The 27,795-nt window shown below is 53.4% G+C and overlaps 1 protein-coding gene across 1 annotated transcript; it reads left to right on the top strand.

Moving 5' to 3' along the window:
* Positions 1–135: 135 nt before the first annotated feature.
* Positions 136–18,950, top strand: Mfng (MFNG O-fucosylpeptide 3-beta-N-acetylglucosaminyltransferase). Its single transcript, XM_036208768.1, has 8 exons — positions 136–580; positions 6,953–7,001; positions 7,302–7,404; positions 9,763–9,916; positions 13,445–13,530; positions 14,982–15,147; positions 17,098–17,183; positions 18,167–18,950. Exons 1-8 carry the CDS (start codon positions 326–328, stop codon positions 18,231–18,233), a joined length of 966 nt encoding a protein of 321 aa, XP_036064661.1. The 5' UTR covers positions 136–325; the 3' UTR covers positions 18,234–18,950.
* The last annotated feature ends 8,845 nt before the right edge of the window (positions 18,951–27,795 follow it).

Raw genomic sequence — 27,795 nt, 5'->3', positions numbered from 1 at the left:
TGCAGCGGCCACTGGGGCTTCCCAGGCCTGGCCCCGCCCCTCGGGCTGAAGCAGGGGCGGGGCCAGGAGCCAAGGGGCCCCGCCCGGAGGGAGGGAGGGAGGGCGGAGGAGCAGGTGGCGGGCTGGTGGCCTCTGCCGGCTGGCGGGACAGTGGTGGCTCAGCCTCTGGGTCTGGAGACTCAGCTTCCTCCTTTCCCGTCGGTGCCTGCCCCCGATGCCTGCCAGACTTTTGCCCACACCAGGGCCCCCGCCTGACCAGCCTCCCACCCCAGACTGACTGATTGGGGAGTCAGGGGCTGAACTGTCTGGGGGGCCCCCCGGACCAATGCACTGCAGGGCCTTTCGGGGCCTGGCAGGAGCCCTCTTTACCCTCCTGTGCGTGGGACTCCTGTCTCTACGGTACCACTCAAGCTTGTCGCTGCGGGTGGCTCAGGACACGCTCAGGCTGAACCAAGCGAACCCAGGGCCCCTGGAGCTGCAGCTAGGCGACATCTTCATCGCTGTCAAGACTACCTGGGCCTTCCACCGCTCTCGCCTGGACCTGCTACTTGACACGTGGGTCTCCAGGACCAGGCAACAGGTGACAGGCGGGCCAGAGAGGGCTCCTGGTCCAGGGGCTCACAGGGGTCTTCCTAATGATCTGGGGAGAAGCTGCCCACTGGAGGGTCCTTCTGGGGTCTCTCTCTACTGTTCCTTCCTCCATGCCCACCGCCACGCTCCAGGGACTTCTCAGATTCACGTGTCTGCATCTGTTGGGTTCAGCGTGGTACACTGCTCCAGGCTCCCCTGTCCTCTTTTGGGTCCCCCTCTTCTCCTAGATTTTTGGCCCTAACTTGCCTCAGGGTCACCGGTGGATGTTAGCCCTCAGGGAGGTACAAGCCACCAGACGAGTCCTCGGCTCTGAGCATGGATGAGGCTGCGTGTAGCAGGGGTGTGGTGTGGATGCTGGGGAGACATTGAGGTGGGGCCTGCTTGAAGGAGGCTTCCTCTCAGTTCCTGCCTCACTGTGCTGCATAGGGTGTGAGGGCAGGGTCTGGCCCCCCGGTTTCCTGTGCTGCCATTGGCAGACAGTGGCTAAGGCAGAGTGGGCAGGAGGTCAAGGTGAGGTGGAGATCTGCCTGTCACATGGAATACTTGTGTGTGTGTGTGTGTGTGTGTGTGTGTGTGTGTGTATACATGTGCTCACACACAGAGCCACGTATGCTAAACACAATAATAAGAAAGTAATAAAATGTGGGCAATAGGTGTGGTTCCCGAAAGCAGAGCCCTCCTCCCCATACTCAAGACCCCATCAATCAAAGCGAGGGATGGGGGTGCATGGGAGACCACCTCAGGGGAGGTAGAGGTAGTTTCATGCACTTGTACACACACATACTCTGTCCCCATTGTGGCTGCTGGCTCTGTGGGAGGAAGTGGCTGAGCCCTTGTCGGGGAGGCCTAGGAGAGGAGGCAGTTCAGTGAGGGAGAGGTGGAGGTACCTGAAGAGGATGCCCCCCTTCCCTGTTTCCTGGCACAGTGTCTGGCTCAGGCATGGGCTCCATTCCCATGGAGTTCTATTCACCCCCAGCATCCCTCCCCCTGCTCCCTCACCCTATACAGTTTTTTTGTCTTGTGGAGAGTATGGTTCCTCCTCGGAAGCCAGCAGGGCTGGCCCTCCTCACAGACCTTCCTGTTTATGGAGCTGCGTCTGTCTGTGTGTACCAGGGAGCAAGGCCTCATGCAGTCCCTGGCGCTTGCTTTCCTGTCTTGCTCACCATGATGGTGCCCTCCCCTCAAATAAGGCTGCAAGTGAGGATAGGCTGGCCAGAGTCACCCAGAAGGCCTGTGGAGCAGAGCACTGTGGGACTCCTGCTTCTCTCAACGGGGCCCCTTTCTTTTCTGCTGGGGACCCCGAAATCAGAGCTGCCAGGGTTACTGGAGTGCTGGTTCTGGGTCATCAGCTGAGGTGCTGGTGCCTGGCAGAACAGATTGGCAAAGAGGCTACTGCCTGACTGCGTGCCCCAGGTTCTCCCAGAGGCTGACCAGGTCAAGGGGCACCTGTCAGCTTCTCTAAGGGGCTGCAGACAGAGGCATCATGCTGCTTAATCCTGCTAGCTATGTACATGGCAGACACTGACTTCCAATCCACAATGAAGTCAGGCAGAGGCAGGCGAGGTGTTGGAACCCCTGACCCAGCAAGGGAAAAGGTTCTGGAAGGGTGGTCAGGTGTAGAAGGTCTGTGGGAAGACAGGGAGATCCGTCCTCGCTTCCAGGCTTCTTCCTTTCTGTGATCTTGGCTATGGGCCCTCAGTTTCCACATTTGCACATCACAAATGTGTCTGGAAACAGCCCCAGCTGGTTAACTCCAGTGCTGGGCTCCCAGCTGGTTAAAGGTGATGGGGTGACAGGTGGCCCCAGCTTAGTGTGCCGGGATGGACTCGTGTATGGCCTTTGTGTGGCAGAGGGGGTGGGCGGGGAAGGCTGTTTTGTGTGTTTTGAGCTTCAAGGAGCCTTTCTCCCTCTGGGGTGGGGGCTGGGCAGGGGGAGATGGCTTTAGCCCACTCTCCCCTTCACTGCAGCAGATGGTCCCCGGCCACCCCCTCCCCTGCCCCAGCAGCCTGCCAGTCTCTTTGTTTCCCAGCCTGTGAAGCTGTAACCAACTATTATGTGGGCCTCTTGCTTAAATAAATCAAATGCAGCCTGCTGCTCCTACCCACCACCCTGTGTTCCTAAGAGCCAAACCCATGGGCTCCCCGGCCTTCTCTGGCCCCAGACTCTGGCCTGGACCTTAGTCCTTTCCCAAACTGCTCCACCTCCCACCCCACCTCAGCAAACATCCTCAGTCCTGTTTGTCTCATGCTCTGAACTTGCGTGACTTCTGCTACCCCGTGGCCGTTTGGTGGCAAACATTTGCCCGACAGTCAGGCAAGAAGGACCTGACTCCTTGGCCGTCTGTCCGGCTGGCTCCCTCGAGAGCTGTGTTGTGAGAGGCTTAGGTAAGGGCAGAATGCAGCCAGAGGCCAAGGAAGACAGCCTGGAGACCCAGGAGAAGGCTTGGGTCAGGACTAGCCTTGGGAGCAGAGGAAGCCAGAAGCCAGGATAATGTGGAGGGTGAGAGGAGTGGACGGACCAGAGGAGGCGCAAGGAGAAGGAAACAGGTACTGTGACTTCAAGGCCCGGGACTTAGCAAGTGGGAGGAGCAAAGCTGTGTGGGGGTGGGGCGGGGGAGGCTCACTTTTTGATGCTGGTTGTGGAATCTAGGCCCTTGCAAGACAAGTGCAGGTGATTGCTCTATTGATGAACCCTGGCTCTTGCCTTTTTTTTTGGGGGGGGTTGTTTTCCCCCCTCCCCATCCCCTGGTGTTAAAGATTAAACCCAAGGCCTGAGCATGCTAGGCAAGTGCTAGGCCACAGCTCCATTGCTGGCCTTTGCTTGTATTTTTTAGGGCCTCAGTCCTGATGCTCCAGCCTCCAGGGAAACAGGGATTATGGTGACAGGGATTTGAGAGGCGGGGGCTCAGTAGGAGGCCGAGCAGCAGGTGTGGAGAGGGGTTCCAGGGTTCAGGTGATAATGCTCTGTGTGTGTGTGTGTGTGTGTGTGTGTGTGTGTGTGTGTGTGTGGTAGAGAGGAAGATACCAGGCCTAGGCCACTCCCTAGAACATCCAGAGCTCTGGCACCAGCTCGATGTGACGGGCAGAAGCAGACCCCAGGGAGAGGGCTCAGAAGGCCCTGAGAGAGCCAGGTGCTGGCACACTGGGGACAGACAGATCGTGGTGGGAGGGACTGAGGAGAAGGTGGGATGCAAGAAGAGTGCGGGGTCCTCTAGAGTAGTGACAGGTGTCAGGGAGGCTCTCTTGGGAGGAGATGCTAGAGCTGGCAATTTGAGGTTTAAAGAGCTCAGTATTTGAGGAAGGTGTGTCTGTAATGTGTTGGGGTAACTGAAAGGAATCTGAGTCAAGAAGCCCCAGGGTAGGGCAGGAAGGGCTGAGGTAAAGTCACTTCAGGTGGCAAAGAGCAGATGTCTCTTCCTTGACCACACTTAACTTTTTTTAAAAAGTGTTTTTTATGTATATGGTTGTTTTGCCTGCAGGTACGGCTGTGCATTATGTGCATGCAGTACCCAAAGAGGCCAGAAGGGGGCATTGGATTTTTTTTTTTTTTTTTTTCCCCTAGGATTGGAGTTACAGACAGTTGTGAGCTACCATGTGGGTGCAGGGAATTGAGCCTGGGTCCTCTGGAAGAGAAGACAGTGCTCTTGATCACTGAGCCATCTCTCCAGTCCAGACTACACTCACTGTAAGGGAAACAGGGCGTCATGAATGACCTTAACAGGTGCTATCTATCTGATCCTGAGGGGACCGGAGGTTTGAGGATCAAGGCAGAGGATGGCCGTGGCTCAGAAGTAAGCTGTGGTCACAGGCCTTGGGAGAGCGGTCTGGTTCCCTCATGCCCCCCTTTCCCAGTGCCTTACCCCTGGCTTCTGGCCTCCTGTGCCCCTGTTCCCTGTGAGATAGAAGAAGTAGAACCTGCCTTCCCTGGACGGTCTTCCTTCCCTGTCAGCCCTAACTTCCTGTCCACTCTTCCTTGTCTTCCACGAATACAGCTGCCTCGCTCTCCTATTTAATGGATAGGTAAACTGAGGCTCAGGACAGGGGCTGTTTTGGTCTGGGAGGGTTTGTGGTGTGAAGACAGTGTGGGTGAACAAGAAGCCCAGCTGAAGCTGGAACCCTGGTTTGGATGACAGAGGAGGTCACACAGGCCTGGGTCCAGTGGGGGAGAGGGATTCCAGAGGTCTTGAACATGGGGAGACATTGTTTCCTCAGCCCTCACTGAGAAGAGGTTCAAAACTGTTCCAAATTCTGGCAGAGCAGCCCAAGGGGCGGGGACACCGCCAAAGGCCTTCCAGATGTTCTGTGGTAATGTGTGTTGTTTGTACAGTAGGGAAGTCCTGTATACCCTGGGCTAGCTCTGGGGTGGGGGTGCCTGCCTGCTGTGACCTTGTCTTGCCCACAGGCAGATTCTGGAGGGTTTGAAGATGTCTGGTTTGGAGTTGGTATTTTGTTGACTAAGAGACTGATTCTCACCCACCTAGGGGTGGCAAGAAACGTCCTAGTCACACCAGGACATACCTGTAATCCCAGCACACAAGAAGCCAATACAGGAGGATGTAAGGATTCTGTATATGCACAGCTGGGGAGCTTGTCTGGTGCCTTATTACGTCATCAGCAGGCGTCCCAACCTAAGAGCTGGACATGCACCCTCACGCTCTTTCTCTGTGTCTCTCTTGGTCTCTCTCTGCTCCCCTCTATCTGTGTTTCCTCTCCGCCAGGCCTGGCTCTCTCTCTCTCTCTCTCTCTCTCTCTCTCTCTCTCTCTCTCTCTCTCCTCCTTCTCCTAATAAAGCTCTAAAAGGTACCACTGGGTTCTGCCGTGACTGTGACCTTTCCACGAGGTAACCAGCACCAGCCCCGATACCCTTTCCAAGCACTGCCACCAGTTACAGGCCAGTTTGGGGGTTACATAGTTGAGTTCCAGGCTAGCCTGATCCACAGTGTGAGACTTTGTTTCAAAAAATAAACAAAATAAGAAACATTGCCGGGCAGTGGTGGCATGCCTTTAACCCCAGCACTTGGGAGGCAGAGCCAGGTGGATCTCTGTAAGTTCGAAGCCAGCCGGGTCTACAGAGTGAGTTCCAGGAAAGGAGCAAAGCTACATAGAGAAACCCTGTCTCGAAAAACAAACAAACAAACAAACAAACAAACAACCCCCCCCCCAAAACAAACAAAAAAACCCAACCAAAAACAAAACAAAACAAAACAAAACCCATCGCAGGTCTATGGGTTAGAATCCCTCCTTAGCCTCATCTTTAGATGGTCACGGGGGAGGAGGTGCCTAATCTGAGAAAGCAGGATTGTGCCAGCGTGTGAGGTTTCTGAGGTGCTTAGGGGCCTCTGAACTTGGACGAGGGTTTGTGGTTGGATGGTGTGGTGTGTGAGGGTATGGGTGGGGGAAGTCCTTCGGTCTGCACACTCCTGTGGGTTAGGGTTGGAGGGGCTTTGCTTTCAATGCTGTGGTAATCACCAGGACCAAAAGCACCCTGGGGAGGAAAGGGTTTATTTCAGCTTACAGGTTACAGTCCATCATGAAGGAAGCCAGGGCAGGAAGTCTGGGCAGGAAGGAACCCAGAGGCAGGAGCTGAAGAAGGGGTCATGGAGTGCTGCTTACAGGCTTGCTCCCCATGGCTTACCCAGCCCACTTTATTTCTCTCCTCCTCCTCCTCCTCCTCCTCCTCCTCCTCCTCCTCCTCCTCTTCTGTTTCATTTGTTTTCTGAGACAGGGTTCCTCTGTGTAGTCTTGGCTGACCCGGAACTCACTCTGTAGACCAGGCTGACTTCAAACTCAAAGATCCGCCTGTCTCTGCCTCCAGAGTGCTGGGATTAAAGGTGTGTGCCGCCACCACAACCTGGTTTACAGCCTGCTTTCTTATACAGCCCAGAACTACCTACCCAGGGGTGGCATCACGCACAGTGGGCTGGGCCCTCTCCCATCAAGATTCAATAACTAAATGCCTTACAGGCTTGCCTGTAGGCCATTCTGATGGAGGCATTTTCTCAGTTGACGTTTCCCAGATGGCTCTAGCTTGTGTCAAGTTGACAAAACCTAACCAGTACGGTGGCCAAGTGTGTCTGTGACATTGTGTGCAGAAGGGGGATGAATTGGCTAAGCGTGTGCGGCCTTGGAGAGCAGACACAGCTGGGTTGGTTCACCCTGGAGTTATGTGTCCTTGAGAGTTTAGTTGCATGCATGTGTGAGGAGAGTGTGTCTGAGGACAGAAGACGGAAGTCTACTGGGTCTGTGTTCTCCTCCATAACCCCCTGTGTGTGGTGGGGGGTTAATCTGGGTGTGGCCTTGGTGGGCTGTGGATTGGGGGCTTCCCTCCATCAACCTATCTTGATGCCTTCTTATCTCCACAGACATTCATCTTCACTGACAGCCCAGATGAAAACCTCCAGGAGAGACTGGGTAACTCCTCAGCTGGGGTGGTGGTCCTCCACTGTGGGCAGAAAAAGCAGGGAGGCTGTGATGGGGCCTTGGGGTCCCCAGAAACTGTGTCTCCTGCCTTTGGCATTGGGGACTACCTTGTGCCCAGGAACAGCAGGTGTAAGAGGCTGCTGGAGAAGGCCCCATTCCGTCTGTTGCCCCGGTTCTCCTGGCAGGGGATGAGCCCTCCAGGCTCTCCTGAGGTCCACCTCATCTTATGCTCCCAGGGTCAGAGTTAAGGGGAGGGACTGGGCAGGTCCCTTGACTGCTTCCCATCTCCAGGCTCCCACCTTGTGGTCACCAACTGTTCTGCAGAGCACAGCCATCCTGCTCTGTCCTGCAAGATGGCTGCAGAGTTCGATGCCTTCTTGGCCAGTGGACTCAGGTGAGTGTTGCTAGGTCACTGGGATTGGAGTGACTTTTGCCTCAGGCCATCTCTTTAACATTTTTTTGTTCTGTTTTGTTTTTGTTTTTTTCTGAGACAGGGTCTCACTATATAACTCTAGCTGTCCTGGAACTACTGTGTAGCCCAGGCTGGCCTCGAACTCACAGAGATCTGCCTGCCTCTGCCTCCCGAGTGCTGGGATTAAAAGCGTGGTTGGCTTAGTTTTTTAAAATTACATTTGTGTGCTTATCATTTATTTATTTATCTATGTGTGTGTGTGTGTCTGTGTGTATACATGTGTAGGTATATGTGTGCCATGTACTGTGTGAAGGTCAGAGTGTGGGAGGCCAGCTCCCACCTTTCCAAGGGTTCTTATGAAGAGGAGAGAGGGGTAAGAAAATATTAGATAGAAAGAGAGCTAGACGGCAAAAGGAAAGACGGAAACACAGGATAGCTTCGGGAGGGCCTGGATGACTACCCAATGACTTTCCGTTTATTCAAAAGGGCTTTTTATAACAATGCCAAGGGGCGGGGCAAAAGACCTCACCCTAGCAAGATCAAAGCACACCGCACAGCCAAGTGTAGACCCTTCCAAACACTTGGTAACCATGCCCATGGTCAAATTACCCCCTTCTGCAGCCCTGCTGGGTAAAGCAAGCCCAGATTCTCCGACCCTGAGTAAGTTCTCACTAGGAAACCTCTGTGGGTCTCCATATCAGAGGACAACTTTTCTTTCTTTCCATCATATTTCAGGCAGGTGCCTTTACCTCCTGAGTCATCTCGCTGGCCTCAGGCCACTTTTTTTTTTTTTTTAAGCTGAGGATCAAACCCAGGGCCTTGCGCTTGCTAGGCAAGTGCTCTACCATTGAGCTAAATCCCCAACCCTTCAGGCCACCTTTTGAATTGAGTGTCCTGTCGAGAAAAGTGGAGTGGTGGGGCTGAGGAGATGATGGCTCAGTAGACAAAAGTACAAGCTGTGCAAACCCAAGGACTCAACACCTACTCCAAAAGAACGTGCACACGCTTCTAACGCCAGTGCGAGGTGGCGGAGCCAGGCAGGTTCTGAGGCTCACTGGCTAGTCATCACATCCTAAGCTCCTGGTCCCAGTGAGAGATCCTGTTAAAAAGCAAGGTGGATGGTAACAGGAGGAACAACACCCAAGGTTGGCTTTTGGCCTCTGGATGCATGCACACCTCTGTACCTGCACATACACAGACATGCACACCTAAGTTCCCCCGCTAAATGGAGGAACCTGGTTCCAGTGAAGGCATCATGGAGCCTCCTGGGTCTGACTCACCTTTTCCTCCTAGTAGATAGACTACCTGGAGTCAAACCCTGTCACTCACTGGCTTCGTGGCCTTGAAGTCTGTCTTCATCTGTTTCTGTAGATATCTCTTCCTCTGAGGGTACCCAGAGCACCCCAAACACAGGGTTTGATTAGTAGCTACCTGTAGGAAGCACAGCTTAGAGTAAGCACTGGAGAAGAAACCAGCATTGTCTGATTTTCTTCAACAGAAGGAAATGGATGGCCTCTGGTCACCAGGAATGTCAGGGAAAGTGGTCAAACTATTCTGGTAGGAGCTAGCCTGCACCTGAATCCCCCAATATCCTGAGAATCGTTTAGGCCCTAATCCTCAGCTCTGTCTCTCAGTGACCAGAACTCATCCCCGTGAAAGAGGCCCCGTGTGCTTTGCATCCTTCACCAATAGACTCCATCCTTATGCTTATCACAGATCCTGGGCAGTGGTTCTCAACCTCCCTGATGCTGCGACCCTTTAATACAGTTCCTCATGTTGTGGTAGACACCTACCCCCCACCATAAAATCATTTTTCTTGCTACGTCATAGCTTAATTATGCTACTGTTATGAACCATACCATAAACGTCTGATATTTCTGATGGCCTTGGGCGACCCCAATGGAAGAGCTGTCAACCTGCAGAAGGGTCACAACCTTGTGGTTGAGAACCACTGCTGTAGGCCCTAGTCCTGAGCTCTGTTGACCAGCCAATAGAATTCATTCTTCTTGTAACGGTCACGGGTGTTTTGCCATTTTTGCTGGGGAGTTTCGACGTAGCTCTGTCTAAAGCCTTGTTGTGATGAATGCCACTTGGAAATCTTTCGCCAAATTTTACTATGCTTAAATGTGTGAGAAGAATAAACCACGAGGTCAGACTCTGGAAGTTTTTGGCCCAGAGCCTGCAAAGAAGGCCCCGAGTTTCATTCTTCCCGGTTCGTCTATCCTTCACCACTCAGTCTGCCCTGACAGCCACCCAGCCCATAGCGGGTAGTTCTTGACTGTGGGGGTCAGGAACACAGCATGTCCACACGCTCATTGCGGGGGGACCCCATCCCCACAGGTGGTTCTGCCACGTGGACGATGACAACTACGTGAACCCCAGGGCACTGCTACAGCTGTTGAAAACATTCCCGCAGGACCGTGACGTCTACGTGGGCAAGCCCAGCCTGAACCGGCCCATCCACGCCTCTGAGCTGCAATCGAAAAACCGCACGGTGCGTCCCTTGCTCCTCTTCCAATTGGTTGTTGCTCTCAGCGGTGGGCGGAGACGAGGGGCGGGGCCTGACCCGGAGGCGGGGCCTGAATGTTTAGTAAGGCCGGGGGTCATCCAGGAGCTCTGAATTGGCCAGAAAGACTCAGTGGGTCGTTTGGCTTTCCTGACTCCATCCATGACCAAGCCCACAGGCACCTGGTTTCACCATGGATTTGTACAGGATCTTAAAACACTCCTGGGCTGGGGCTGGAGTGCAGTTGGTAAAGTGCTTGCCTAACATGTACAAAGCTCTAGTTTTGATCCCTGTTACCATGGGGGTGCTTGCCTGTAATCTCACTACTCGGGGAGGCTGAGGCAGCTATCACTGGTTCAAGGCCAGCCAGAATTACATAGTGGATTCCCAGGCCAGCCTGGGCTATAGAATGAAACTGTCTCAAAGCGAGGGAAAAATACCAAACTATTGCTGGGCCTGGTGATAAATTGTGGGTGCTCAGAGCTGCAGACTCCCCTAACGTCTTCACTGCCCAGCCACTGAAGTGTGGAGACTGGGAACTAGGGGGCCCAGAATCAGCTACACTGTAGACCCAAGTGACGGTCCTAGGACGTCACGTCACGATGGCCAGATTAGAAAGCAAAGCCCAGGAGAGCTGGGCCGTGCTCCAGCCAGACACCAGGTAAATAAAGAGGTTTTGACGGTGTTCCCCTAATTGCACGGGTCCTCCCTGCCCCCAATCTGCCTAGTTTCTTGGAGCTTGGGTAGTAACCCTGGGGTAAGGAGAAGGCAGGAAGGAGGAGGGCCCCCTCCTAGGAGGCCCTCCTTGGAGCAGGAGCTGATCTTGGGGCTTCCCCTCCCTCCCCAGGCCTCCATCTGCTGCTCTGGGGAAACTGGAGCCTTAATTATCAGTGGCTCATCAGCCGCTGAGCCCTAATTAAATCCTCCTGAGCCCCAGGGTGTGCATGCATGTGCCACTCCAGGTGAGCCGAGGGGTGTCCCCAGCCTCCACTCTGACCTCCCATCCAGCCTGAGTCCCTCTGCCTCCAGGCCTGAGGATTCCAGGCTGGCGCATGCCTCCCTGGCTTCATAGGGCAACGCTGTCACTTCTGGCTTGGTGATCCTGACTGACGTTGGTCAACCTCTTTGTGCCTCAGTTTCTCATCGGTGGAGCAGGTGGTAACAGCCCTTACTCATGGTTTTGAGCAAAAGAATCAAGTGGGGACCACTTGTCAGAGTTCCTGGACTGGGGACTGGATGGATATTATGGGATTCATTTGTAGCCACATCTTGCCTGGCTAGTTCAAGGCCTGACTGGGGACACCCAGACTTGTGCCCCACTGTCCTGGTTAGCTTTCTGTTGCTGTCATAAACACCAGAAGAGACATGGGGCGGAAAGGGTCTATTTGGCTAATGTGTTTGGATTGCAGTCCATCATCGAGGGAAGTCAAGGCGGGAACACAGGCGGGAACAGAGACAGGTATCCATGGAGGAGTGCTACTTACTGGCTTGTTCCTCATGGCTTGCTTCATTTTCTTTCTTATATAACCTAGGACCATTTCCCAGGGATGGCACCACCCATAGTGGGCTGGTGGCTGTCTCACATTAATCATCAGGCGAGAAAATGCCTCTGAGTTGGACAGTGGTGGTGCACGCCTTTAATTCCAGAACTCAAGAAGCAGAGGCAGGTGGATCTCTGTTCTGAGTTTGAGGCCAGCCTGGTCTACAGAATGAGTTACAGGACAGCCAGGGCTGTTACACAGAGAAACTCTGTCTCAGTAAACAAAACAAAACAAAACAAAACAAAACAAAACAAAACAAAAAGAAAGGAAAAGAAAAAAGAAAACCCTTACAGACTGACTTGTTTGCAAGCCAATCCGATGGAGGCATTGTCTCAATGGAGGGTCCCTCTTCTTAGGTATCTCTAATTTGTGTCAAATTAACCAGCACATCCACAACATGCACAATGCTCTCCTTGGCATATACCGCCAAAGGGAATGCCCCTCACCCCTATTCTGTCTTGGAATGTTCCAGAAACCCAGGGTGCCCAGGCCAGTACAGAGCCTGGAGTTCTTCAGGGGGGCAGCAAAGGCAAAGGAGCTCTGACCTGGCATCGATTCCTTCTCTGTGCCCTGAGGCAGGTGACCTCAGTCCTCCATGCCTTGGTCACCGTGTTTGGGGTACAGCCCTTAGCACAGCCCTCAACACAGGGCCGGGCATAGCTCTGGCTGAGTTCCTGTAAGGGATGTTCGGTTGTTGTAATTACACAGGAGTGGAAGCCGTACACTCGTTAATTTCAACAAAGCACACACTTATGGAGCACTTCCTGAATGCTGGGTCCTCAAGAGACATTCATCCTGCCTCTTGGAACCCCGAACCTTCTCTAAAGGACATTTGTGGAAGCAAATTAGGAAGGAAGGCTATCAGGTGACGGAACAGGGGCAGCTGCGCTCCCAGGCCTAATTTAAAGCCCAGGGCCCGGAAGTGGCTCCCTTGAGTCCCGCAGTGGGGAAAAGAGGGGAGATGGAGGCTTGGGCCTCCTCATTGTCTGCCTAGGGATCTTTCCACAAAAGCATCATGGGGGAAAACTCAGCCCAATGCACGATACATTTATTAAGCATCAACTGTGGATTTTAGGGAAGGTATGTGGGGTGTGTGTGTGTGTGTGTGTGTGTGTGTGTGTGTGTGTGTTATTGTTAGACCAAGAGATGAAATGGCAGAAGGGAAAAGTTCTCCACAGGTGAATTCAGGGTCCTCACAAGAGAGCCGGGAAGAGGCCTGGGCTGAGGAGAAGGTGGTAGACGGGTCAGAAAATGGCAGATGAGGTGCTGCTACCCATTAGTGGGATGATGATGTCATGGGGCTGCCTGCCCACAGGTGCCCCTGAGACCGTCCCCTCTCTACTCCAGGAGAGGCCTCCTGCTCTTCATCTGTGAAAAACCTTTCTCAGCCTCAGGAATTGGGGGCGGGAAAGTGAGAGCTGGTGGCCTGGTGTCGGTGGCGTTGGGGAGTACCGCTCCTCAGTTAGTGACCCTATATGGGGGCCTCTCCTCTATGGTCTTCCTAGAGCATTCTGGGAAGGGCTCTGGTGGACTGGTCTAAGTCATGTGCCTATTGCTGGGTCAAGGGGCCCAGACCTGCACTTCATTCCAGAAGCACCTGGCCGCCTCTGTGACCTAGGGGAGCCGGTGCTGGGTCCCCCTTAAAGGAAGAGGGTAAAATGGCACATGTTACCTTATCACCCTTAGGATCTCTCTCCTTTGAGGGCCTACAGGGATGTCTCAGACCAAATGCCTCCTCTTCCAGGCGCTGGCTGGGTTTGGGACTCCCCTGTGGCCTCACCACTCATAATTAAGCTGTGTGACATTGGGCCTCGGCTCCCTGGCTGTGAAGTGGGCAGGTTAAGGCCAGGCTTCAGCCTCCAGTGAGGTATAAAGCTCAGCGCTTTGGGGTCACGGTGGCTGGGGGGAGGAGTGGTCTAGCTGGTACCCATGAGTTCCCTGGGCTCACTGCACATCTCTGTCATCTCCTTTCCAGAGGCTGGTACGGTTTTGGTTTGCCACAGGGGGTGCTGGCTTCTGCATTAGCCGCCAGCTGGCTTTGAAGATGGTGCCATGGGCCAGGTAACCAGAGGCCTAGGAGTGGGGGGGGGCGGGCGGGGCTGTGAGCGGGAGGGGCCTTTGAGGTAGGAGGGGTAAGAGGGTACCCAGGGGAAACGGCCTTTTATTCAGTTGTGCCAGGGTAGCCCAGGCCTGTGGGGAACATTTCTGTCGACTTCTAGGGAGTGTGGTTCGGTACACTCTGCCTTCATTTCTCTGTGTATAAGTGGAACTGAAAATATAATGGCCCAATGGTATTTTAAGGGCTTAGTGGGAAAATGTCTGGGTGGACACCCTCCTGACTGTGGGTCAGGGGGCCTTGGCAGCCTTATCCTTATCTTCTGACGGTTGACGTCATGGCGGTTAAGCATTGGAGCCCTCAGAGATGGGGGAGAGGGGCTATTGACTGGGTACAGGAGGAAGGCTTCCTGGAAGAGGTGGCATTTTATCTGAGCCATCCCTGTAGGCCCCCACAAGAGGGGGATCCCGGGAGCATGGTGGAGGTGCGGGGAAGGAATACTACCATTCTGGAAGTGGCTGACCCTGGCCTTTTCCCAGGTTGGTGTCAGTGGCCATGAGCTTGCATGGATCTCTGCACTCTCTGAGTTAGGCTGTACTTCATTAGAAGGACCGTAACAGGAGGACAGTGCCACCTCCAGAGCCTGTATGAGAGGTTGACAAGCCTCAGGTTACCCAGGTTCAAGGTCACTCAGCTGCTCGGGCCCTGTCTCTATCTGCCCTTCATTTCCCAGAGGATTCAGTATGTCAGAGGGCATGCTGTCCCTAGAGCAAGCCCAGAGCAGGCATGCATCTGTGACCAAAGGTCACTTCTGTGGTTAGGGTGCCCCACTGTGCTCTGCCCACCTCTGTGGTACCCATCTCCATCTAAATGTGCAACTGGGGTGCTCTCAGTCTGGACTTCTGTGCCTACCCCACCCCTGGCCAGGCATGCTGGGGACATTGAGGGGCAGTCAGGAGATGTTCCCTGGGACACTGGTTGATGCCACTGGAAGCCTGCTGCCGCCTCTGGGAAGTCCACCTTTTCTCCCCAGCCCCCCAAAACCACATTTCCCTCTGACTTGGCCCCAGCCTCAGTACCCCAGTCTGTGGCAGGCAGGATGCACCTCTTTCTCACGTATAGGTCCTTATTGATAGTGAGGTATAAGGAGCCGGGGGGTGTCAAGCTGAACAGTGAATCTATGAGCAAATGAATGAGAGAAAATAGGGAGAAGAAAGGATCCATTTAGTAGAGCTCCTCAACCTTCCTCCACCCAGTCCTTCCTTCCAGGACCCTGGGGAGGTAGGGCTGCTGTCCACCCATTCCTTAGGGGAGGAGCCTGAGACTCCCCAAGTTCTAGACTTGCCCAGTGTCCTCGTGCAGTGTGCTGGCCCAGTAGAGGCCCTGCTGGGAGGTGGGAGGGGGCGCAGGTGTGCCGGGCCTGGGTCAGTGGCCACCATCCGTCTCTGTCCTCCAGCGGCTCCCACTTCGTGGACACTTCAGCTCTTATCCGGCTCCCTGATGACTGCACTGTGGGCTACATCATTGAGTGCAAACTGGGGGGTCACCTGCAGCCCAGCCCCCTTTTCCACTCACATTTGGAGACCCTGCAGCTGCTGGGGGCTGCCCAGCTTCTGGAGCAGGTGAGCCAACTGCTGAGCAGAGGGCGGGCGATGATGAGGGCTGGGGAAAGTCTCCGCAGAGGAAGGTTGGGGTACTTGAAATCGACCTGGAACCTGAGCTTATGGGACTTGGCTGATGGGGAAACAGACCCAGGGAACAGCGTACCCCTTCCAGAGACTATACAGGCATGGGTGGTACCCCCAGAACCCCCTTGTTTCTCTTTCCACTCTGACCCTCCATCCTCCACACTGCCCCCCCTTGAGGAGCCCACTGGAAGAGCCAGGTAGCCCTTCCGGCTCCTGTCTGGAGTCCCCTCCATCACAAGCTCCTGGTCCTGCTCACTGGTCCTCCCAGCCCATTATGAGTGATGAACAGATGAGTACCTGTGCCTGGCGGGCCATAACTGCTCTTGGGACAGACTGGCTTGGCTTGTAGACCTGCCTCCAGCCCCACTGACTGGCCAGAGGGCCTAAGGCCTTCTGTCCTAGAATTTGGGGTACACGTGACAGAAGCTTGCGTGAAATCGAGTAACGAGGAGGGCTAGGCATTCAAAAGGGACTATCTCCCCTGTCCCCTCTAGTCTCTCCTCACTGTCCTTGCCCTTAGGGGACTAGGTCCTTGGGATGGCAGGATCTCAGCCCTGGGTCTGTAGTCACCATGGAGAGAGAGTCCAGACCCTCAGCGGACCCTAAGATCCCATGGTCTGATGGCCTAACTTGGGTCAGCACCTGGAGTCAGGAGACTGGCTAGGCGGGGAACCAGGGTGTAGGGCCCACCCGTTAGGAAGCCAGAAAATGTGGACAAGTTTGGGGTGGCCAGAAATGAAACGTCTGTCATTGCTTTTTGGTACACTCGGCAGTATGAGGGCCCTGCCCCCTTCACTATCTGTATCTGCCAGTCATCACATTGTGCCCGCACAGGCCTCCTTCAGTATCCACAGGAATTGCTTCCAGGACCCCAGGGATCCCCCAAACCCTCAGCTTCAGTCCCTTCTGTGAAGGGCTGCAGTGCTCGGCAGAACCCACACCCCTCCTCCACACACGTTAAATCAGCTCTGGGTTATTTTCCGTTCCTAATAGGATAGAAAGACTCAGTAAAATGTCATGCTGTGTTGTTTAGGGAATAAATGAGAAGGGGAAAAACGTACACAGCACAGATGCAGTCGCTGGGATATTTTCAACCCATGCTTGGTTGAATCCATGATGTAGAAGCTGTAGATACAGAGGGCGGGCTACAGGGCTGGGATGTAGCTTAGTGGGTAGAGTGCTTATGTGGTGTGCATGAGTTTGGTCCCTAGGTCTTCAGAAACCAGGTCGGGTGGTGCAGACCTCTAATCCCAGCACTTGGAAGTAGAGGCAGGAGGATCAGAAGTTCCAGCCCCTGTCTAGATATAAATAAATAAAATCTCTGAAGGCCAACCACAAATATATCCCCATTCTATAGATGGGAAAACTGAGGCCCAGAAAACTAAGCTAATTGTGGCACACAGCTGGTGTAGCCAGAGGAGGGATTATGAGCCCTGGTGGCAACAAAGCCATCAGTCTTTAGTCATGGCATGTGTTTGCTTCTCAGCTGAAGTCTCTGTCCCATGTCTTACTGATATGGGACAGTCCAGGACTGGCTGAGGCCTGCATGGGGCTGTGGAAATCTAGCTAGTCCAGGCACTCAGCTGAGGGGAATGATCCCTTCTTGATGAGTGTGGTGTCCAAACCCATAGGAAGAGGAAATCACCAGCTGCCCCTGGGTAAGCGTGGCTGCCAGGGCCAAACAGATGGAGTCAAGAGCTTGCCTGTGGGCTGCAGTGCCCATGGGCTGCAGTGCCCGTGGGGAGACGATGGGCTGCACCAGTATAGGAGGCTCAATCGTCAGGCCTCTCTGAAGGCCCAGAGTCTTCTCTGCTGGTTCCAAAATACTATCCTATGGGCCTCCCCAGTGGGGCATCCCTCAAATACCCTTCCATCTCCCCCCAGGTCACCCTCAGCTACGGTGTCTTTGAGGGGAAACTGAACATCATCAAGTTAGAGGGCCCCTTCTCCCATGAAGAGGACCCCTCCAGGTGGGTATGGGCTGAAGAGCAGGGTGGAGGTGGGACCGAGCCTAGGCACCCAAAGATGGAGGAGCTTTGAGGGAGAGTAGTCCCACAGGTCATGGTGGCTGAGCACACAGAACTGAAAATGGAGAGAATAGGTTAATTTTTTTTTAAAGATTTATTTATTGTGTATACAGTGTTCTGCCTGCATATATGGCTGCAGGCCAGAAGAGGGCACCAGATCTCATTACAGGTGGTTGGGAGCCACCATGTGAGTGCTGGGAATTGAACTCAGGACCTCTGGAAGAGCAGTCAGTGCTCTTAACCTCTGAGCCATCTCTCCAGCCCAGGTTAATGTTCTCATCTGCTACTTTCTGTGTGACCTTAGGTAAATGTCTTGTCCTCTCTGGGCTTCCATCTCTCCATCTGTAGCACTGGGGCTCATGGCTGTTCCGAGAGCCCTCTGGCCAGGGTTATGGTAAGCACAGCCTTGTTTCGAGGAGATAGAATTTGGCTCAGCGTAGGGAAGAAATTCAAAGTTCCAAGAGGAAAAGAGCTGCCTTTTTTGTTTGGTTGGTTTTTGGTATTTTTGAGAGAGAGTTTCTCTGTGTAGCTCTGGCTGACCTGGAACTCACTCTGTAGACCAGGCTAGCCTCGAACTTAGAGATCTGCCAAGTGCTGGGATTAAAGGTGTGCACCACCACTGCCCAGCAAAGAGCTGCCTTTTAACGGAGTGAGCTGCCCTAGAACTCAGCCAGGGGGCTCTTGGTGTCTCCTCTGGCTTCCAAGGTGTCCCAAAGGAGAGACTCTCAAATTGGGGGTGATTTTGCCAATGTCTGGAGACAGTTCTGATTGCTCCAACCTGGGGGTGCTGCTAGCCTTTGGGAAGAGGCTGGGGATGCTACTGTCCTGCCAGGCATGGGATGGCCCCATATGACAGAGCTACCTGAGCTGAGTGTTCACAGTGCCCACGGGTCAGCGAGGTTGGGGTAACTGTCTCCCCTTTACAGGTTCCGTTCCCTCCATTGTCTCCTCTACCCGGACACACCCTGGTGTCCCCTGCTGGTGGCACTGTGAACTCTGAACTGCTGCAGAGGTTGATGGACACTTCTGCCTGACCCCTCTCCCACCTCCTACCCGGTCCGGAGGGCTCCTGGTCGAGTGCTCACTGACAGATGGTCCCCGGTAGGACCTCTGGGTGACAGGAAAGGCCAGGATCTGGACTGTGGTTGGTGCTGAAGGTGTCTCGGGCCCAGGGACCTGGTCACACCGTGGAGACTGTGGGAGCACTTGGGTTGTGTGTGGGGTGCTCAGGCTCCTTACTCTCCTGAGAGTGACGTGTCCTGACTGGGGTCTGGGCTCTGGCTCTGGCCTCAGTTACTCCTCGAGGACCAGGACCATTGGGACAAAGCCAGGGCCATGATCTGTAGCTGTGGGACTGTCTCAGCTGCTCCGGCTCTCCTCACCTGGCCAATGGACGTGGACTTGGGAAACTCAGCAGGCTCTGATGGATCACGGTGGGTCCGTGTCAGTTGTGACCGACTTTTGGTTCACTGTCCCAGCCTTCTTTGCTGTGAGGAGCTACCATATGGCTCAGCAGGAACTGAGGAAAGCCAATTGAGGTTTCTGGAGTAAGTTTCACATTCCAAGACCCGTTTTTCCTACTGTGAATGTAGGTGTGATGGCTGGATCTGGGGAAGCTACTTTGTCACCATGAGAGAAAGGTCAAGACAATCATCTAAAGCTGTTCTTTCTGACATCTGATCTGTGAGAAATTAAATCTTTATTTAAGTCTCTCTCTGTCCAGTCTCCTGCCATGGGCAGCCAGTGTTTCTGGCTGGAACAAGGTCTCTGATCAGTGGTGATGGCCACATTTGGTGGCAAGATGTGGTGTGTGGCTCAGAACCTGGTGCAGAGAGAAGGAGGGCTTAGTGAATGAGGACTGTGAGGGTGTGTGTGTGTGTGTGTGTGTGTGTGTGTGTGTGTGTGTGTGTGTTGCAGTATAAAGTTATGCATGTATGATGTGTATGTGGGGATGTGTTTGTGCCGGTGGCATGCATCTGTGTGGGTACAAGTTGCAGTTCTGAGAACCTGCCTCCTTTCCCTGCCTCCAGGGCATGGACTGGAGACCCCAGGGTATCTGGGAAGTTAGCATGGTGACTCTGAGCTGAGGATTTGCCTGGTGACAGCTGAAGGTGACAGGATCCATTGACATCCAAAGTAGAGGCCACGTCAGCACAATGGCCTTTCACATCTGTGGCTCCAGGGAGGCTGGATGTTCGAATAAAGAGAACCAGGATGGTAGGGAAGGGAGCACACAGAGGATGAGGGATGAGGGGCTGGCATGCTCTTGCCCCTCACAGTGATGCTTGGAGTTGGGGCCAGGCCTGGGCTCTGATAGAGGTGGTTAGAGAGGCCCTGACCCAGGCTGCCAGGGCCCACAACTCCTTTGACCACGTCCTCTGTCCCTGAAGGGCCAGAATGCTCCCAGCACGTCTGTGTCTGACATGTTGGGGACCACCAGATGCCGGGGTCTCAGTCTCTGAGAGGACTCGCTGCATGCCTGGTGAGCTGGTACACACCTCCAAAGCTGCCTTCATCCTGGCTGACGTCTCGTGAGTGGGATGCTGGCAGAGGGAGAGCCGGGAAGCCCAGAGCCAGGTGTGGTGAGGAGTGGCCCTGTCCACAGCCACTGGCCCCTCTTAGAAGCCGCAGCAGGTTTTCGGGTTATTCTCAGATCCCGAGGGTTGGGTGATGAGAAGAGAGTGCCTACCATCTGCTCCCTCCATTGTCCCAGAACAGCTGGGTAGGGAAGGGAGCTGAGTCAGCAGAGCCTGGGCTAGGAGGGAGGACCGGGGAGTGGGGCTTTACCCTCTGACATCTGCAGGACTGGTTCTCAAGCTCCTCCGTCTTGAGCTACTGAGGGACACATTTGAGCCCAGAGCCAGGAACCCGCAGTGAACAGGGTGGGACTCCTGTAGAAGCCTTTTTTGACCCTCAGTCTCCCATCCGTGGCCTGGACTGCTGAGCCTAGTCTTCAGGATGCTCATAGCTGGGATGAGCTGAGGGCTGTGGGTGGCAGCTGGCCCTTGGGCTGGGCAACTGAGGTGGGGGGTAGAGGAGAGGTTGTGGTCTGGGGCAGCTTGGTGGCTAATCTCGGTGGTCATCTTGACACACTTGGAAGAGGAAACCTCAGTTGTAGAATTACCTCCTTCAGACTGGCCTATGGCAATGTCTGTAGGGCATTTCCTGGATGGCTAATTGATAGACCAGGGCCCAGCTCACTGTGGGCAGTGCCATCCCTGTGCAGGTGGTGTATTAAGAAAGTAGCAAGCCGGGCGGTGGTGGCACACGCCTTTCATCCCAGCACTCGGAAGGCAGAGCCAGGCGGATCTCTGTGAGTTCGAGGCCAGCCTGGTCTACAGAGCGAGATCCAGGACAGGCTCCAAAGCTACAGAGAAACCCTGTCTTGAAAAAGAAGCCAGAGGAAGCAAGCCTGTAAACAATGTCGCTCCATGGTCCTCGGTTTCTGCCTCAAGTTCCTGTGCCGACTTCCCTCATGTAGTGTGAGGTAGAACTGTAAGCGGAAATAAGCCCTCTCTTGCACAAGTTGCTTGGATTTTGGTGTTGATCACCACAACAGAAAGCAAACCAGGATAGACAGATAGATAGGAAGGGGCCTGGGTTTCTCCAGCCAGCCCCCATCCCTAGCCAGGAGCCAGCAGGGGGCCAAGTGATCCTGTGCTCCTCCCTCCCACACCACATCTTCCATGATCCGCCCCAGTGGATGACACAGCATTGAGGGAGCTAGTGATGGTGTGTCTTACCCTGTTGTGGACAGAGGCCACCAGCCACACAAACCCGAGCAGAGGACACCTGGAGGACACTGTCGGCCGGGCTCTAGTTTTCTGTTTTGTCTCGTGTAGTGTGGCCTGCTGCATGCTCACTACGTACATGAGGGTGGTCTTGAACATTCCATCCTTCTGCTGGGCTTATAGGCATGTGCCACCACGCCCAGTTTATGTGAAGCTGGTGTGTATGTGTGTGGCAGTGTCGAACCGAGGGCTTTTGGCACGCTAGGCCAGCGCTACCAACTGAGCCACGCCCCGGTCCTGCTCCCAATTCTAAGCATTTCATATGAACCAGGTCACTTCAAGTTTACCTGTAGGGGACGTCATTATTCCTATTTCTTAGATTGGGAAACTGAGGCTTGTGAGGTGGCTGGCCTGTGTCAGTTGTATCTGTATGGATCTTGGAGGGTTGGGGAGCCTCTGCATGCCTGGGCCTCATCTTCTCTCCTTCCTTGGGCTCTGTGTGTTGGGCTCTCCCAGTGAGATGGGTGCAGTGATGTCTCTACAGATGAGCTAAGTGGGACCCCTCACAAGAAGCTGCCTGTGGGCAGCTGCTCAGTGGTTCCCCCCTGGGCTCATTCTCTCGGTAGTGAAGGTTGGAGGCCTGAGATGGCCGTGGTCCTGCCCTCCCCACGGGTCCCAAGATCAGCCCTGTCACTCCGAAGGCTCCTGCCCTTCCTCACTGTCTGCTCAGGGCTCCTCTGTCCCCACATAGAGGGGTCCCTCTGGTCCCCAGTGAGATCAGGGTCTGCTTGCTGTGGGTCCCTCAGCTCCTGAGGACTGCACCCTTTAGTCTTCTGTGTGTGAGTATGTGTGTGTGGTGCAGGTGTATGTGTGTATATATGTGTACGTGTGTGAATGCATGTGTAGATATGTATGTGTGTGTCTGTAGTGTATATGGGTACGTGTGTGTATGTATGTATGTGTGTATGGTGGTGTATGAGTATGTGTGTGCATGTAGTGCATGTAGGTGTATGTGTGTGTGTATGTGTGTAACTATGTGTGTTATATATGTATGTGTATATGTATGTGGTGCATGTGGGTATATGTGAGTATATGTATATGTGTGAGTATATGCATGTGGTACATGTGTGTATGTGTATGTGTCTAGATATTCTGTGTGTACAATCAGTGTGTGGGCATGTGTGTGTGAGTGTGTGTGTGTGTGTGTGTGTGTGTGTGTGTGTCTATATGTGTCTGTGTGTACATTCAGTGTGTGTGTGTTTGTGTGTGTGCTTGTGTGTGTGTGTGTGTGTGTGCCTTTTTCTTTTTTTGGCAACAGGGTCTCTCACTGGCCTGGAACTCATTGATTTGACTAGACAGTCTGGCCATTGAGGCCAGGGATCCTTCTGTCTCTGCCTTCCCAGTACTGTGATGAAAAGTGAATGTCACCACCCTCTTTATGGGGATGCTGGGTTTGAACTCAGATCCTCAGCACTTGACCAGCTAAGATGTCTCCCCTGCCTCATGTCTCCTGCTGGCATTGGCTTGCTTCAGGGTTTGTTTGCTGACCCTTGACTTTAAGTGGTCCCAACATTCAGGGGTCCTGTCAGCCTGTTCCCTGCAGCTCACACCTTGGTAGATCCCTAGGAATGTCTGAGGGATGGATAGCAAAAGGAGGAAGTGGGTTTTTCCCATCCCTCGGGGTTCTGGAGGGTTGACACCAGTACAGGCATGTGCTGGGTCAGGGCTTTCTAATGGATTGGGCTGACCACACCAGAACCCGCTGAACAGTGCTGGCATCCTGCCAAAGCGTGTTCCAGGCGTGAGCAGGTAGGGGTCCCAGCATTGCTCAGAAGTCACTCCCCTTGGCAGCTGGCCCTGGGGTTAGATGACCTCATAAGGATCAGCTCATCAAGTGCTCCATGGGGACAGTTGTACAGGATGGAGGACCCGGTGTCTTCAACCAGGGAAACTAACCACGAGGGCAGAAGAGAGAGATGAAAGAGACTCAGCCCTCGAAACTGGTTTTGATCTTGATTCAAATCAATGGGCCCTAAAAAGACGCTTTTGAGGAAAATGAGGAAGTTTGAGCGGGGACTGTGCATTAGATGACATTAACATCTCTACATGAGACAGTGCATGGAGTTTTTTTTTTGAGAAATGTTCTAATATGTGAGAGATACATTCTGAAATATTTATGGGTGGAATATGTCTGGAATTTTTGTTACAAAGAGGCCTGAGGGAAAGCATAAAATAAGAATGGCAGAGCAGGGTGGGGCTGGAGCTGCGCATCAGCGTGCTGGATTCATTACGTTGCTCCCCTCCCCCAATTTGCTCCCATTTGAAACTTTCTACAATACAAAGGATACTAAATAATAAAAGAACATCTATGGACATTCCATTTTCCAGCTGAGGCTCTTCCCTCCTCCCATCCCTCCCTCCCCAGCTCCCTCCCCCCACTGCCCCACATTCAGGCCTAGAGAACATCTGTTTTCCATGGGCACATCTGTCCTGACACCCACTGCTGGGGAGGCAGGCTTGCTGGGGCTGGCCCCTCCTGCTCTGCATTTGGCTCCTTGCCTGGTCTCTCCGAGGTTCACCCTGATTTCTTTTGGTTCTGAGCACTGGTCCCAGCTGCCTTGAAGCCCAGTGGCGCTTTCCCTGGGCACAGCCTGACCTCACGCCTGTCTCCTCCACCGTTCATCCACTAATTCGATTTAATTGCTTACCTCCTGGGGTGGGCAGATGGAATCTGTGTTAGATCCTACCCAGAGGAGCCAGGTGCAAAGCCTTGCTCTGAACAGGGGGCTCAAATCCCAGAGGGGACAGCATGTGTTGGTGAAGACAAGGGTGCAGCCTGCAAGTGATGATAGAATGTAGCTGGGGTGGTGTGGAGGGAGCAGGAACCTGGACACCTGATGTAGGACATGGTGTCAGATGTGGCTCTTCAGCCAAGAGGAGGTCTGAGGGAGTGGAGCGCATCACACAGAGAGGGCTGCGGAGACCCAGGGGGAAGAGAAAAGTGTTAGCATTAGCTGTGTGCAGTCACCTTGTTCTCACACACATGCTAATAAGAGGAAACAAGTCTGATGTGTCTGGTGTGTCGCCCACATTCACGAGCTAGGCTTGTCCTGTCCAGGTGCTGACTGACTCTGTCTATGTCCCTCAGTGTTACTCTGTGGCATGGCACCAAGCTCCTTGCAGGCATGAGGACCAGGTGATCTCTGAAGCAGGTGTTCAGGTGCCAACCGCAGGGGCCCTGATGGAACGCTCCAGAGGCTGGGAGTGCCCAGTCGCTAGTGTGCTAACCAAGAGTGCGTGAGGCCCTGGGTTAGAGCCTCAGCACTGCGTACAGCCGGGTGTGGTGGTACCTGCCGGCCGTCTCAGAAAGTGGAAGCAGGAAGATCTGGAGTTCAAAGTCATCCTCCACAACATAGTAGGTTCAAGGCAGTGTGAGCTACATGAGAGTCTGTCTTTAAAAAAAAAGAAAAGAAAAAGAAAAAAGCTCAGGGTCCATAGTGGACTCTCAGGAGCGGAGCCTCCAGAAGGTTCAGAAGGGCTAGGAGGGAACAAGGAAGGAGAGGCATCGGCGAGTTCAGCACTATGGACAGAGCCCCGCTCACCTGACACCACAGCTTTTTTCCAGTCTTGCCTCCCTCCCTCCTTCCCTCCCTCCCTCCCTCCCTCCCTCCCTCCCTCCCTCCCCCCCCCCCCTCTCTCTGTGTGTGTGTGTGTGTGTGTGTGTGTGTGTGTGTGTGTAACATTCACAGCCCAGCCTAACGGGGCCCCTGGTCCCCCACATGACTCCATTCTTGTCTCTGCTTCAGAAATGACTTTGAGGGAGGCCACTAGTCCCACTGCACACGGCTCCGACTCCACAAAAGGAGGGGCCCTATTACAAGTATCTCCCCTTGATATCTTTCATAACTTGCATGCGGCCCCACACTGGGCAAACAGCACAGTGAGATGCCTGAGCCTGTCTGAACAAATTAATCCCCCAGACATGGTTTGAGCACCTACTGTGTTCAAGGGCAGTGTTGATCGCCAAGGACCCTGGAGGGATGGGAGAGATTTAGATGCTGCTTCTTGGAGTCCAAAGCCTGGCTCGTTGATTGGTAGGAAGGAGAGTGGCCTTGAATATCTCCAGGCTGAGATATTCAGTAAGTGTATGAGGGAGATGCAGCCTGGGGATGGGAAGGCTCAGGGACTCTGTGGCAGGGGCTTCCCGACTCGGATCAGAACCTGCCCTGATGGACCATGTGGCCTTGAACATACTACTTAGCATCAAGTCTCCTAATTGAGAACTGGAGGTGATGACATCCATCCTCTGACCCCCACAGGGCGCCTAAGAGCAAAGTGCCCACTCGGCTCAGCGCCTAGGACTCTGCCTGAGCCCCCTGCTCTCACCTCTCATTTCCTGAAGGTCTATACCTGAAGAAGGGTGAGTTTTACCTCGGGAGTAAGGCAGACATGGCCTTTTCTTCCTCCTGGCCCCCAGAAGGACGTTTCCACTCCCTTGGTGGCTGCCATAAGTCAAACACAGATCCATCTTGTCCTCATGCCCTTAGGATGGAGGAGAGAAGTTAGAGGTGCGGAGCCTGGAGGTGGGTGGGGCCCCATCCCAGGGTCCTCAGAAGAGGCTTGTCCACCAAATACCGACGGGGTGGTTCTGAACTGCTGTGAGCCCCTGAACTGCTGTGAGCACCGGAAAGAGCTGTGTTGAGTTGGGCTGGCTCGGGGGAGTTTGGCATTTCGTGAAGCCTAAGGGACAGGTCACAAATAGCTGAAATCAAGCAGGGATTTGGAGGGTGAGGGGCTGGGTAAGGGCTGGGAGAGTGCTTACTTTTAGATTCTTCAAAGCCTCACTAATAAATCTAGAGCCAGAGCTGGGGTGACGGCTCAGTAGTGAGTAGGGGCTTGCCGTGTGAGCACAAGGACTTGAGTCTGATTCTTCAGACCCATGCGTCAGCAGCATGGGACTGCAGCGTGCACCCGTGATCCCAGTGCAGGGGAAGCAGAGACGGGAGAATTGAGGGGGGCTTGCTTGCCACCAGCCCAGCTAGCCAGCCCTCCATGTTCAGACAGAGACCCTGTCTCAAAAAAGAAGGTGGAAAGCAACTTTGAGGGAGATGCTCAGTGTCCACCTTCAGCTTGCACACGCGCGTGTGCGCGCACACTCACACACACACACACACACCTACATATAGTAAGATCTGAAATCCAAACAAGCCCCCAAACCCTCAAGGGTCCTCTCTCTGTGTTCCTCTTGTTCTGGCCAAATCATGCCCGCTTGAGTTCCTTGAAGTCTCTGCTCTGATAGGGGGTGGCTCGTCTAACACTCCACGCTCTGTGCTTTTTGAAGTCCTCTAACCAGAAGCCCTGAAATGTCATTGGAAATCTGCCCTTTATTTCTATCCCCTGGGTCGAAGCTTCACCCAGCACTCAACTGAGAGTAGCTTTGTGTCTTCGGGGAGATTAGACACAAGAGAATTAAACCTTTCAAGCTTTGCGCACGCCAGGGTGCACTCCATCACTCACTGAGTCACACCCTCTGTTTCTCCGTTATAAATTTCTGAAAATTAGATTCATATATGTATCATATAAAATTGCTATTTTAATCATATTTGAGTGTACAGCTCAGCAGCATTGGTTTTATTTACAATGTGCAGCCCCCACCAAAACATATTCATATTAAGGCATAATATCTGCACAGTTCCTCCATGTTGGAGCATATATCAAAAGTCCATTTCTTTTTATGACATCATAGTATTCTGCTATAGATAGGGACTGTGTCTTGTTCAACGATTCATTTGTTGACAGACATTTGGGTTACTTCCTTTTTTCTTTTCTTTTTTCAGTACAGGGTTGCTTTGTGAAGCCCTAGCTGTCCTGGAACTCCCTCTATAGACCAGGCTGGCCTGGAACTCAGAGATCTGTCTGCCTCTGCCTCCTGAGTCTGTGATTAAATATGTGAGTCACCACAACCCACCTGCCATTATGTTTTAACAGTTGTGGATAATGATGCTAGAAAGGTGGATGAGCAAATACCTGTGTTTCTGCTTTCAGTCCCAACAGTAGAACTGCTGGGCCATATCATAATTTTGTGTTAATTTTAAAAAAATAATAACTCTTTATTTATTTATTTACCACTGAGCTAAATCCCCAACCCCACTCTTTATTTTTGTAAGCACACCATGAAGTATACGCAGTGGATAGCTTGTGAGGTCCGGTTCTCTCCTTCCACCATGTAGTTCCTGGGAATTGAACTCAGGTCGTCAGGTTTGGTGACAAGCCTTCTGAGTCATCTTGTTGGCCCAAGTACTGAAGCTTTGAAAGGAACCATCATATTGTTTTCTATAGCAGCCACACAGTTTATATTCTCACCAGAAACACACCACGGTTCCCTTTTTTTTTTTTTTTTTTTTGTGCAATTTTGAGTTAGAACCTTTTACAGCCCAGGTTGACCTCAAACTTGTTATGTTGCTGAGGCTGGCCTTGACCTCCAGATCCTTGTGTCTCTACCTCCCAAGTGCTATGATTACCAGGGTGGACCGCCACACCCATTTCTTCATAGCCCACTGACACTGTTAATCCCTTCTCTTACGCGTGTCTGTGTATTTGATACAGTAGCCTTTTGTGGCTACGATGTGGTGCCTCACTGTAGTTGCATTTCCCTAGTGACCAGTGACGCTGAGGACCTGCTCTCCTGCTATTGGTTGTTTGTAGGTCTTCTTGCAGGAGTGTCTGTCTATTCCAGTCCTTTGCCTGCTTTGTGGCTGAGCCCTCATTCTTTCACACAGCTCCAAGGTGTCCCATCACAGTTCCTGGTTTTCTGCCAATCAGTT

Source organism: Onychomys torridus, chromosome 16 (assembly GCF_903995425.1).
Source record: "Onychomys torridus chromosome 16, mOncTor1.1, whole genome shotgun sequence".
Lineage (NCBI taxonomy): Eukaryota > Metazoa > Chordata > Mammalia > Rodentia > Cricetidae > Onychomys > Onychomys torridus.
This window is presented reverse-complemented; position numbering and strand designations above follow the sequence as displayed.

Bases quoted from the DNA above. Each gene is read 5' to 3' on its own strand.
- Mfng (XM_036208768.1), top strand. From the start codon at position 326: ATGCACTGCAGGGCCTTTCGGGGCCTGGCAGGAGCCCTCTTTACCCTC. The intron at 15,148-17,097 runs GTGAGCCAACTG...ATCTCCCCCCAG, and splicing joins CTGCCCAGCTTCTGGAGCAG to GTCACCCTCAGCTACGGTGT. The intron at 17,184-18,166 runs GTGGGTATGGGC...TCCCCTTTACAG, and splicing joins CATGAAGAGGACCCCTCCAG to GTTCCGTTCCCTCCATTGTC.